We start from the raw sequence: 12,454 nt of genomic DNA on the forward strand, positions 1-12,454 counted from the left end.
GATCCCATGGAGGCGAACGATCTCGCTAAAGAACGCCTGGGCGATGGACTCTGCACTGTAGGGGTGAGCCAGTGGAATAAAATGGCAGTATTTGCTAAACCGGTCGACCACTGTGAGGATCACCGATTTGCCCCCAACGCGAGGCAGCGCCTCGATGAAGTCCAAGCCGACGTCGGACCACACGGCCTGGGGGACGGGCAGGGGCAGCAGCAGGCCCGCCAGGTGTAGGTGTTCAGACTTGTTGCGTTGGCACGTTGCGCAGGCGCGGACGAAGTCCTGGACCACGCGGCGCATGGCGGGGAAGTAGAAGTCCCGGCGGAGGCGATGTAGAGTCCGCTGCACCCCTTCATGTCCGTCGTCGTGCGTAGCAGCCACCACTTCGAGCAGCAGGGGGGAGTCCGGTGGGATGTAGAGTCGGTCAGCATACGCCACCATGCCGTCCAGCAGCGACCACGTCGCTCCCCTAATGCCGGCTGCTAGTTCATCCCTGAGGGCGACCAGGGCTGGTTCTTGTCGTTGAGCCTGACGAAGACGGTCGACGAAGTCGAAGCGAGGCGCGGACAGCGCCAAGACCGAGCCCACCTCGGTGGTGTCGCGCCGGGACAGCGCGTCGGTGACGGTGTTTGTGGCACCCGGCTTGTATTCCACCGAGAAGTCGAAGCCGAGGAGCTTGCCCACCCAATGGTGCTGTGGGATCGTCGAGAGGCGCTGGTCGAGGAGGAATTTGAGGCTGTAGTGGTCGGTGCGGACGAGGAACGCGCGGCCCCACAGGTACGGCCTCCAGTGGCGCACGGCGTGCACCAGCCCAATGAGCTCCCTCTCATACGCTGCCAGAGCGCGGTGGCGGGGGGCGATCGGCCTGCTGAAATAAGCGATCGGATGGTGCTCCTGCAGCAAGACCGCCCCGAAGCCATGCGTGGACGCGTCACACTCCACGATGAAGCCCTTGGTGAAGTCGGGCAGCGCCAACACCGGGGCCGACGTCACGGCTGCCTTGAGTGCTTGGAAAGCTGCCTGGGTTGCGTCGTTCCAGGAAAAGCCCTCCTTCTTCAGCAACGAAGTTAGGGGCGCCGCAATCTTGCCGTAGTCGTGGACGAATTTGCGGTAGTATCCAGTGAGGCCCAAGAAGCCACGCACCGTGCGCGCTGAGCGAGGTGCCGGCCAGTCGTGAATGGCCTGCACCTTGGCCGGGTCCATGGCCACACCTTGGGCGGAGATGATGTGGCCCAGGTATGCCACGGAAGGTGACCCAAAGATGCACTTGGATCGCTTGACGAAGAGGACATGGCGGTGAAGTTCGGCGAGGACGGCGCGGATGTGCCTCAAGTGATCTGCCCACGTCTTGCTGTAAATCAATATGTCATCAAAAAAGACAAGGACGGGCCGGCAAAGAAATGGGCGTAGCACGTCGTTCATGAGCGCCTGGAATGTTGCCGGAGCGTTGCATAACCCGAACGGCATCACCAGGAACTCATAGAAGCCGTCGTGGGTTCAGAACGCCGTCTTGTGTACATCAGCCGGCCGCATCCGGACTTGGTGATAGCCGGAGCGGAGGTCCAGCTTGGTGAAGAACTGCGCACCATGCAGCTCATCAAGGAGTTCGTCGACGATGGGGATGGGGAAAGCATCCTTGACGGTGAGGGCATTAAGAGCGCGGTAGTCCACGCAAAACCGCCAAGCCCCGTCCTGCTTCTTGACCAGCAATACCGGCGATGAGAACGCCGAATCGCTGCGGCATACGATGCCTTGGTCCAGCATGGCGGCGCATTGCCGTTCCAGCTCGTCCTTGTGCGCCGCCGGGTAGCGGTAGGGCCGAACCGCCACAGGTGTAGAGCCAGGCTTGAGGACGATGGCGTGATCCCATGCTCGCTGCGGTGGCAGCCCCGCCGGCTCGGCAAACACCCCCTCGAAGGAGTGCAGCATCTCCTCAAGGAGGGCGTTCGGTGTCGTGGTGGCGGCGAGGAGGGGTGGCCGACGGTCGGCGACGTCCGACCAGGAGACCTGTCGGCCTTGGTGCAGGAAGGAGACGGTGCGGGCGACAAAGTCCCACACCACCCGGCCAAGGGTGACCATCCATTGAGTCCCCAAGACGAGGTCATACCCCGCGAGCGGCATGACGAAGAGGTCGATGAAGAATGTCTCTCCCTCGATGAGGACCGGGGCGCGGCGGATGACGCCCGGGCAAGTGACGCGCTCGCCGTTGGCCACGGTGGCCGTGAGGCGCGGGCGCGGCTGGACCGGCAGGCCGGTGCGGCGGGCGGCATCCTTGGCGATGAAATTATGTGTGGAGCCGGTGTCCAGGAGCGCGACAAGGGTGGTGGCGCCCAGGGAGACCCGCACCTGCATGGAATCACAGATGGGCATACCGGCCACTGCCCTGAGTGAGAAGACAGGGGCGCCGTCCTGCTGATCGTCCCCTGCTGGTTCCTCATCGGCGGCCGTGATCTCGACGCCGTTGAGGTAGAAGATGCGGCGGCGGACACGATTGTGTCCGCGGGAGTATGGCTCATTGCAGTTGAAACAGAGGCCAAGACGGCGCCGTTCCGCCTGTTCCTCCGGAGACAGCCGCTTCAAAGGCGGGCCATCCTGTCGCGGCTGAGCCGCGGCCGCTGGTGGTGCAGGAAGGGCGAGCAGCGGTGGCTTAGGCGCCGGCGCTGGCAGCAGGGTGCGAGGGGCTCCTCGGGTGGCCGGTGGGGGTAGCCGCGATAACTCCATCTGCTCGACCTGACGGGCGAGACTCATGGCCCCGGCGAGCGTCTCCGGATTGTGGATGCGGATGGCATGGCTCAACGGGGGAAGAAGGCCGCCGGTGTAGAGTTGGACGCGCTGGCCCTCCTCGAGCCGACCCGCGCGCGGCAGCAGAGTATGGAACCTGTTGGAGTATTCCTCCACGGTCCCGGTGCGGCGACACTCCGACAACTCGAACAGGGGCGCCGAGCGGAGAGGTGGACCGAAACGAAGGTTGAGGAGGTCCTTGAATCGTCCCCATGGCGGCGTACCCTCGTCGTCCTGCAACTGGATGTACCACAGCTACGTGACGTCCTCCAGATTGTAGGAGGCCATCCACACGCGCTCCTCCGGCATGGTGCGCTGTTGGCGAAAATAGGATTCGCATTTGTTGATGAAGAGCATCGGATCGGTCTTGCCATCGAAGCGAGGGAAGTCGAGCTTCTGGAATCGTGGGGGCCGATCCAGATCACGAGGAGGCTCCTCGCGGCCGCCGCCGCCGTTGTCCGACGACGATGTTGACTTGTCCTTCATGGTGGCCATGTCGGCCTTCACGGAAGACAATTCAGTCTAGAACGACTTCATCATCTCCATGAGGTCCTTGATGGTGGGTTCAGCCATGGTGGTGGAGTGGCCGGTGGAAGGAGTGGACGTGGAAGGGGGTGGTGGAGGGCTGGAGCGGGTGGGAGAGGATGTACGTGACGCCGATACCAGGTTGTCAAGCGCCTCAACGCCCAACGTCGCCGGACCGCGGCTACGTAACTCGTAGTCGCGCTCCAGGCCTTCACCGTGAGAAGATCTCACCGGCGGCTTGAGAGGGTTTGGGTGAGAGGAGCAGCTTTAGGGTAAATGATCTTGCTTAATTCTCTCCAAGTCTGTTACACTCCATATATGGCCAATGGCCCAACCAACTCTCCTATAATTAAGGCATGCAAAAGGAAACTAGATCCTATCTTTCTAAGCTTAGCCACTGACGGTGGCACCTGCCTTGGCCGCGCGCTCCGCAGCCCTCCTGATGTCACGACGGCGCCTATAGGTGCGCCCGTACATGACAATGCATAATGGAAAATGAAATTTGATCCTTTATTCATCAACAGTTATTAATGATGTTCTCCATGCCTGTCAATGGAGTTGTTAAAGGATTCTAACAAACACTCATGTCTATTTGAGGCATCAGTGTTGCTGCTCACATTGGATTTACTGACCTCTACCTGTTTGCTCGGTATTCTTAACTTAAGTTCAAGTGCACAGTTTGTTAATCAAAGTTATTACTTGTCAGCATTGCTGTTGGGTGGAGTACTTGATTATAGTCTGGGCATGGATTTAGACATTGAGCATCTGCCTAGCTATATATACTTGCTTACCACGTACTTTGAGTATAGTTGAAACAATGGTAAAACAGCTCTGCTGAATTTTGCAGCCCAAATACCTGGAACAACGCAGGATCACCTTCAAATATTTAACATTGAGGCTGACTAAGATCAAGCCTCATCAGATGCTAGAGAAGGTACAAAACACTTTCCAACATTGTTGCATCGGACATTTTTTTTCCTAGCTCTCAGTGAGATGTGCTTGAAGTAATGTGTTCTATGTATTTGCTTTTCAACTGCACGTTGTATTTTGAAAATGGATCACTCCCAAGTTGTTGGGTTTAGTAACACAAACATCTGTTTACCATTGGTCAATTGAAGGTGATTCTGAGCCCACCAAGATGTTTGATAGGACAGCTAACTTGGCAAACAATCAGATCATCAGCTATTGATGTGACCCAGCGGAGAAGTGGCTTGTGCATTTGCGTTGCACTGGGTGCACCAGAAGTATGCTCGCACAGAATTTTTTTCTAGTTACATCATTATTGATATTAGACAAGATCACATGTCAAATGAGTGTTGAAAACAAATATTACTGTTGCCCCCTTCTTGCTGATTTTGTTCCAAATTCCAATCCTCTTATATGATTCAAAACACCGTCTCTATAAAAGTCAGTTGTTTTTAACTTGAACTAAAAGCAGTTCCGTAGGTATATGCAAAAACTGGTGAAGGGAATATGCAACTTTTTTTCTGTTGATCAACAGCGTAGCCAAGCGCTTGAAGCCCATGCAACATCTTTTGCAACATTCAAGGTACCGTTCAGTTCTTTGTGATGCTTATTGCCTTATATTCTTGTTTTATTTTTAGTATATAGTAATTAAGCAACCTTTTTTTATCTAATCTGTCTAGGTTGTTGGTAATAAGAACCCATCAACCCTTATTTGTTTCGCCTCAAACACAACTAATGCTGGACAGTTCACTTCCAAGTTGCATGTTATTGAACTGGGTGCACAGCCAGGTTTGTATTTAAAATCATCTAATTGACTTTGTTTTTTGTTCTTTCTAGTGCTACATTTCGAACATGTTCTATTGCACTGCTTCAGTTATGTTCAGATATGTTCTTTTATTGTTTTGCCCATTAACAGCTTTCTCGGACAGGCACTTGTTGAGTTCTTTGGCACCTTGTCAAGAGAGTGGGATTTAGAGTGCATGAAGGACCTTCTGCTGGTCAATCTGAGGGGAAATCTTCAGAGTATTTTGCAGGTAATCCTGTTCAGTTTCCTATGACAACCCTCCTCTCTCGACCAACCCACTGGCATTTCTTTTATTCCTTGTTAGTTTTAATTGTTATGAAATCTTGGGAGCATCTGCAGGCTGCGAAAGAATACTCTGAGCAGTTAGGGATTGATGCTTGCATCAAATTATTTGAGCAATTCAAATCTTATGAGGGCCTTTACTTTTTCTTGGGATCCTATCTCAGATCTAGGTAATTTCTCCTGATGTTTGACATTTGAATGTTTTTCTCAAAATTTGGATGCCTTGCTCAAAATGCAACACGCCTGAGGTTACTTTACATGCAACAGTGAGGACCCAGATATCCATTTCAAGTACATAGAGGAAGCTGCAAGGACTGGACAGATTAAAGAAGTTGAACGTGTAACCAGAGAGTCTAGCTTCTGAGATGCTGAGAAGATAAAGAACTTTTTGATGGAGCAAAACTACCTGATGCCCGTCCACTGATTAATGTTTGTAACCGCTTTGGTTTTGTGCCAGATCTCACTCACTATCTGTACACAAACAACATGCTTATTATCTTATATTTCTGGTATTTAGTAATTTGCCAACCTTTCTTTATCTAATCTGTCCAGGTTGTTGGTAATGAAAATGCATCAACCCTTATTTGTTTCACCTCAAAGACAACTAATTCTGGACAGATCACTTCAAAGTTGCATGTTATTGAACTGGTTGCACAGCCAGGTTTGTATTTAAAATCATCAAATTGATTTTGTTTTTTGTTCTTTCTAGTGCTACATCTCAAACTTCTCGTATTGCACTGGTTATTTTTCTATGTGGGCTTCATTTTTCTGTTGAAAGACATTGCAGTATACTGATATCACCATTGTTCTTATTGATTGTTTGGTTGTAGGGAAACCTGGCTTTTCTAAGAAACAAGCTGACCTCTTCTTCCCACCAGATTTCCAGGATGATTTTCTTGTAGCTATGCAGGCGAGCATCTTATGGAAGAAAAAAAATGTGCACTTCGTAGGCGAAAGATGTGCAATTGTTAGAACATCACATCATGGATCTAATATGTTTTTACTCCTTTTCTGCTGCAAGTTCCACAAAAGTATGGGCTTATCTATGTAATTACAAAGCTTGGCCTTTTGTTTGTATATGACTTGGAAACTGCCGCTGCAGTTTACAGAAATAGAATCAGTCCAGACCCTATATTCTTGACGGCAGAATCTTCTGCTACTGGTGGATTTTGCCATCAACAGAAGAGGGCAGGTTTTACAAGCCACAGTTAATGACGCGACTGTTGTACCTTTTTTCAGAGGCCAAGTATTTTTTCTACACTTTCTGGACTTCCTTCCCTAATCTATGCATTAGTTAATTCTTTTAACTCAACTTCGATATGCAGTTAAACAACCTTGAGCTTGCTGTGAATCTGGCCAAGAGAGCTAATCTTGCTTCCTGGTGCTGAGAACTTGGTAAGCTCTATTACTAAGATGGTTTATGTGGATGTTGTTATGTTGATGGTACTTATCTTGGCTGCACTGATGCTTATTTGTTTGCCTAGTTTCTCTGTGCCGCCTTTTTTCTGTGTCTAGTAATGTATTTTCTACTGTAAACTACAGTACTGCTCCTTGCTATACCACTGAATTATGCGACCCTAATTTTCTTGAGAGTCAGGAGGGGCAAGTCTCTATCGATTATTATGTATTTATAATTACAATGAAAAGGTGGAAGCAAACTAACAAAGTTGTGTTCAGTAAGGCAAAAAGGAACAACTAGAACCTAATTTATTTGAATTTTATATCTTGTGAAAATGTTTGCTTCATCAGTCCGTATAACAGTTTTCAGTCCCAGATTTATTTATATAGATTGAAACACCAATAGTTGAACAATTGGGGGTATGGAAACAGCTGATTTTTTTCTTCATCATTGACATTGCTGGATGGGTGCTTGTGGCTTATGCTACTTGTACTTTGGTGAAATGGTGATTCCCATGAGCTATATGCATGTACCAAATTCTTTTTACCAATAACGTGCTCAGGGATTTATAAATGTACACACAAATGTTTTTTCCCATTTTCTCTCTCTTGTAAACTACTACGTCCATTTGTCTTTAGTAGGCATGTTAGGATCTGAAAAAGTCTTTAGAGATATACTTGATCACCAATTTATCTTACAATATATCATCAATTGCTACAAAATCAATGTCGTAGTGAAAGATATTTGAAATACGGACCTGTTCCATTAACTTTTATGAACTAACCATGCACATAATTTCACTTATTTTTAGTCAACTTTATGAAGTTTGACTTATTGTTGGTCGAATTTATGAAGTTTGACTTTTGAAAATCTAACAAGCCTAGTAAAAATGAACTGAGGGAGTATCTCTGAAAAACTGGAGCTTCAAAATCACGTACTAGATGCTCATGAGCTTTTCATAGAAACTACTTTTCATACATATTATGTTCCCAAACTTCTTTCACCATTATCCTTGCAGCCATTTAAATGTTGATGCCCTATACTGTTTGTGGAGGTTACAAACTGTGTAGTCGAACTTATGTGTGTCTGTAAGGGTTTTCATGGAATTCTGAATTGTATTGCAGGTTGTGCAAAGTTTCTAGGAACCGTTTGAACAGACAAAATCCAAGGAAGCAGCTGAGCTGGCTGCAGAATTTCCCCATACGAGTGCGCTCCGCCCCATCTCTGCGCCCGCCGGTCCTTCCCCTGACCCCCTCCTCTCTCTCTCCGACTCTCTGCGCGGGTGACACACGGGAGTCGGGATGAGGAGCTGAGGATGAGCACGCCCCCAGCGTGCCCCGACCTGCAGCACCCCCGACTGTCGGCCCCAGCCCCCGTCCACCGCTGCGTGCCCCGCCCGCCGCCCCCAGCCGAACAACATAAAACACTTGCAATATGAATGCAACATAAGACTCAAAACAGATGAAATATTTGGAAACATGCTCTTGCAACATGTGTGTGAAACACACGAAACATCCAGAATAAAATACTTGCAACATAAAACAACTTGCTGCAACATAAGACTAAAACAACTGAAATATTTGGAACATATTGTTGCAACATATGCAACATCTAGATAAAAACGATTGCATAATACATCTGGAAATAGATGAAACATTTTAAACAAACTCTTGCAATATGCCTCTGAAACACTTACAACATATGCAACATCATTCGATCTACTTTTGCAACATCAAGATGAAACAATTGCAATATGCATCGAAAACGACTGAAACACCTAAAACATACATATGCAACATAGGGGAGGGGAAGGCCAGGCCGGTCGATTCTAGCAGTTGGGGTCGGAGCCACCGGCGAGCCGCGGCGCGTGAGCACCACCACACCGCCCGCACTCGTAGGTGCCCTTGGCTCGGACGGAGAAGACCTGAGGCACCACGGCACATGCACCCCGGCGCCCATGGCGGGGTCAGCGGCGTGCGCGACGACGATGGGACACGGACGGACGAATGGCGAGGGAGCGAGTGGCACTAGTGTCTGGGACGGGCGCGCGGCACGGCCGGCAATGGGGCGTGGGGCGATGGGGCACGGCGCGACAGCCAACGAACGCGCGGCAGGGGGAGGAGCGCAGACAATGAGCGGCCACGCTGCTTCGGGACCAGGCAGATAAGCACGAAGGAGTGGGTGCGGGTGGAGAAGCACGATGGAGTAGGGATTTTATTTTTTGTTTGGGGCCCACTCCTAGGGAGCCGCGTCCGGACAGGAGTCACGGACGGATGCACTGAGTTGGATGAGCAAATCTCTTGTCCTGTGTCTAATGATGAAAAAACATACCAGTTCTAGTATTGGGTGAGCAATTACAATTAGTCAGCACTGCAAGTTTTTCAGGAGATGCTCACACAGAAGTGAAAACGTCTAATCAATTATAGGCTCCCTAGCCACCAGGAACAGATTCAGCATTTGCCATTTAGCTACATTCAGTTTCAAGGGTGCCACGAAGCACAGATTCAGCATTTGCCATTTGCCATTTAGCTACATTCAGTTTCAAGGGTGCCACCAGGCACAGATTCAGCATTTGCCATTGAGCTACATTCAGTTTCAACAAGTAAACCAAATTCAGAAAGCTGAAACCAGACAATTGCTTTAGGTTCAACCCTCCGTCGCACATACAAATACCCACTGAATCTCAGAAACAATCACATGGAGAGAATCAATTCCTTACAAGAGTAGGTTACCAATCGATCAACCTCTTAAGTGACACCTTGTTGATATGATATCTTTCAACGGTTGAGTAAAGATGGGACAGAACGAGGAAATACACTAGCAAAATTTCTGCAGATAGCATCTTCCTAATTTCCAACCCTCACTGGTACATGGCCACACACAGACTACCAAACACTGTCTCAGTCAAGACAGCAAAGTGCGCCCTTGTATACAGAAAACACAAGCTTAAGAGGAATCATCAGCTCCTAGGTGCATCAAGCCTTCTTTGTAAACTTCAAACTCATCACACGACCAGCGGCACACAAGGTATAGACGGAATGTTGCCATCTGTATTCCAAGCAACCGCTGCAAGAAAGAGAAATCAAAGGGGGCTCAATGCAATGAAATAGAAAAGCATAAAATGGGGCAGGTTTTGGTTTCAATGCAAAAAGGCCACATGCCTTCCAAAAGTTGCAATAGAGATGATACTGGACTACTGGAACACCTTATGCACAGCAGATTTCAGTAATGAGCGAATAGTTGTCAATCGATAAGTTTTGCAAATTGCAACAGATATAATTTAATGGGGTGGGAATGCAATTCTGGGCAAATTAAAAGATGCTTCCTTTAGATTGATCAAAGTTACATAGCGAATTATGACATATATTCTAAATCAAACATATGACAACCATCGCATAGTAATTCATACCAGAGTCTGTGCTGCTTCTGGTGAAAGGGGCTTTCCTTCCTCACAAACTACATGGTCTGCAACCAACTCTACAACACCTGCACCAACAATGGTAGACTTTTTAATAACACTTTTCGTGGCAGATTTCAAGCATTTGTGTAACGCAGGGGAGACTACAAACCTTTGTTCAAGCGAACTGGAAGTCCTTGCTTCCGTAGAAAGGGCTCCATCTCATGTGTGAACTGTTCCAGAGGACCTTCCTTAAGCTCCACCTGAGGCATTGTAAATGTTATTAAAAAAATGGTGTAAATTTGGTGAAACACATTATACAAGAAACTAAAAATGGCATTAACATCAAGAATAAAAACACCTGAAGCAGGCTAAGGAGCGATTGCAAATAAGTTTCATTGTCAAAGTACTGTTACCCTGGTGTGAGTGATACTGATACGATCAGTATATATTGGTAATACATTAACACAAAGAGCCTAAACTTGACATTGGTCATGAACATGAACATGGTCTTCCTGTCTATTTGAAGAAACCAGGGATATACATGAAAAGCAAAACTAGAATACCGTCTCTGTCGCAGTACTTCCTGTCCTTGCAAAATCATGCTCCTCAAATTCTCGAAACATCCTGCCATTAAGATATATAACCGTATCAATATTTATGTAGGCTAAAACAAGAAATGTAAGTAATGGTGATGGCATACGGATATTACCTCCCAACATCATCCCTTGGAAGATTGGTAAAGAACAGACCAGAGTCACCTTGAAGGAACTAAACACAGCGAAGTTACTTTCATCAAAACCTCATATTAGTGGTCTGGAAATTGGCATACAGTGCCTACTGAATTCTGAAAAGGAAGAGCTCACCTTGGAAAGTTTGTGGAGGCCTGTTTTAGCTTCATCAGCAGGTGAACGCCCCAATGCTATCTGCATGACCTTCTTTCCAGCCAGAAATATCCTGGAACAGAAAATGCTGCAGCTATCAAACAAGTGGGAGCTAAGCCTTATTAGCAATTTAAAGGGTTCAGCTAGCATTGTGCCCTTGTAATAGGAGCAATGTGTTCCATTCCAGGGGTGCACTATTTATTTAGCATATAATATAACAAATTTTGTTGATACGTGTAAGGTGTGGAGCAGTTGAATATTGCTTGGAAGGGTAAAATGGATGACCAAAGCAGAACCAAAATTAGGCCCTGTCCACTGCAGCATTCAGACAGATGGAACAACATTGCAGAAGACATGTGGGCGCCGTACCTGCTAGAGGATTTGAGCTGCTCCCTAAGGTCCTTGAGCTTCTGATTCCTCATGTTATCGTAGGTGAAAACATAGACGCTGCTGTATTTGTCGATAGCATCTTTGATCTCGGCGACTACTTTGCCCTTGCGCTCTAAACCTGGCTTCTTCTTGGTCTTTGATAAGGTCACTGCGTCCAGCGAGCAGAGAGTCGGTGTGAATTAGCATAATTTACAGCAAGGCTGTTGTGCAAGCTAAGTATATTTGTTGTTTGAAAGCTTGTAAGTATTTGCTCCGCTCTTGATCACTATAGAGAAGTAAAAAAAAAGAAGAAGGAAAAAAAAGATGCAAAAGGGGAAAATTACCAAACAAAATTTGGTGCGAATACGAATGCACAGAAAAGACAACTCTTTTCAGAAAGCACAAATTTGTACAGGCAACAGCAATCGGCGAGCCCACAAGCGAGAAACGTACAAGGAACCGCTACAATGTTACACGGAACTAGCTCCCGCCCCAGGTCAAGTAGCATAACATGGTGCATCCCCTCCATGGAACACCGCGCAGTGGTGTTGAGGCTAGGCAGGCAACGACGCCAGAGAGGTCGAGGGACGGAAGGGGGAGGAGGAGAAGCTGAAAGGGTGGGAGCTCACCTGGGCGGTTGCGCTTGGATTTCGGCATCGCCCGTCCACTCCCCTGAGCTGCGGCGGCGGCGAAAGCTACGGCGGCGGCTTGCGTTCTTGTCTGGTGAAGACCGTGAGAGAAGGAGATGACGGCTTCCTTCCTCTTCGCGCCTGAACTGGGCTTGGCCCATCATTATTTGAAGCATCAGACAAAAGTGTTACAGCCCAACCTCCAGATCGTGCACTTTGCAATCTTTCTACGGTAGTGTAGTAATGATGATCGTGCTTTGGTTTGAAATGATCGTGTATTCGTGTTTTTATATTACTCGATAATAATGTCATCAAGGGAATAACAGGCACTACATTATATATATACCGCGCCGATTTTTGCTTGAAATCATCAGTAGCGTCACTGGAATAATCGATACTACACTGTATTGTATCTGTATCTTA

The 12,454-nt window shown here is 48.1% G+C and overlaps 2 protein-coding genes and 1 pseudogene across 2 annotated transcripts; 1 reads left to right on the forward strand and 2 right to left on the reverse strand.

The window, feature by feature from the left end:
• Positions 1–1,491: 1,491 nt before the first annotated feature.
• LOC136502979 (uncharacterized) lies at positions 1,492–3,270 on the reverse strand. Its single transcript, XM_066498210.1, has 2 exons — positions 3,070–3,270; positions 1,492–3,009 (listed from the first exon to the last, which is right to left on the reverse strand). The coding sequence occupies exons 1-2, from the start codon at positions 3,268–3,270 to the stop codon at positions 1,492–1,494; spliced, it is 1,719 nt and encodes a 572-aa protein (XP_066354307.1).
• A 76-nt stretch (positions 3,271–3,346) lies between these two features.
• LOC136502980 (clathrin heavy chain 1-like) lies at positions 3,347–6,468 on the forward strand (annotated as a pseudogene).
• A 2,946-nt stretch (positions 6,469–9,414) lies between these two features.
• Positions 9,415–12,152, reverse strand: LOC136504287 (uncharacterized). The gene is made up of 8 exons (XM_066499155.1): positions 12,032–12,152; positions 11,403–11,571; positions 11,016–11,106; positions 10,862–10,920; positions 10,716–10,776; positions 10,322–10,412; positions 10,162–10,238; positions 9,415–9,818 (listed from the first exon to the last, which is right to left on the reverse strand). Exons 1-8 carry the CDS (start codon positions 12,057–12,059, stop codon positions 9,699–9,701), a joined length of 696 nt encoding a protein of 231 aa, XP_066355252.1. The 5' UTR covers positions 12,060–12,152; the 3' UTR covers positions 9,415–9,698.
• Positions 12,153–12,454: the final 302 nt, after the last annotated feature.

This window comes from Miscanthus floridulus, chromosome 14 (genome assembly GCF_019320115.1).
Source record: "Miscanthus floridulus cultivar M001 chromosome 14, ASM1932011v1, whole genome shotgun sequence".
Taxonomy (NCBI): Eukaryota; Viridiplantae; Streptophyta; class Magnoliopsida; order Poales; family Poaceae; genus Miscanthus; species Miscanthus floridulus.

Coding starts and splice junctions, on each gene's coding strand:
- LOC136502979 (XM_066498210.1), bottom strand. CDS start 3,270: ATGGCCACCATGAAGGACAAGTCAACATCGTCGTCGGACAACGGCGGC. Junction 3,010..3,069: donor GCACCATGCCGGAGGAGCGC/GTGTGGATGGCC, acceptor ATCCAGTTGCAG/GACGACGAGGGTACGCCGCC.
- LOC136504287 (XM_066499155.1), bottom strand. CDS start 12,059: ATGCCGAAATCCAAGCGCAACCGCCCAG. Junction 11,107..11,402: donor CAGCTCAAATCCTCTAGCAG/GTACGGCGCCCA, acceptor TTTCTGTTCCAG/GATATTTCTGGCTGGAAAGA. Junction 10,413..10,715: donor GAAGTACTGCGACAGAGACG/GTATTCTAGTTT, acceptor ACAATGCCTCAG/GTGGAGCTTAAGGAAGGTCC.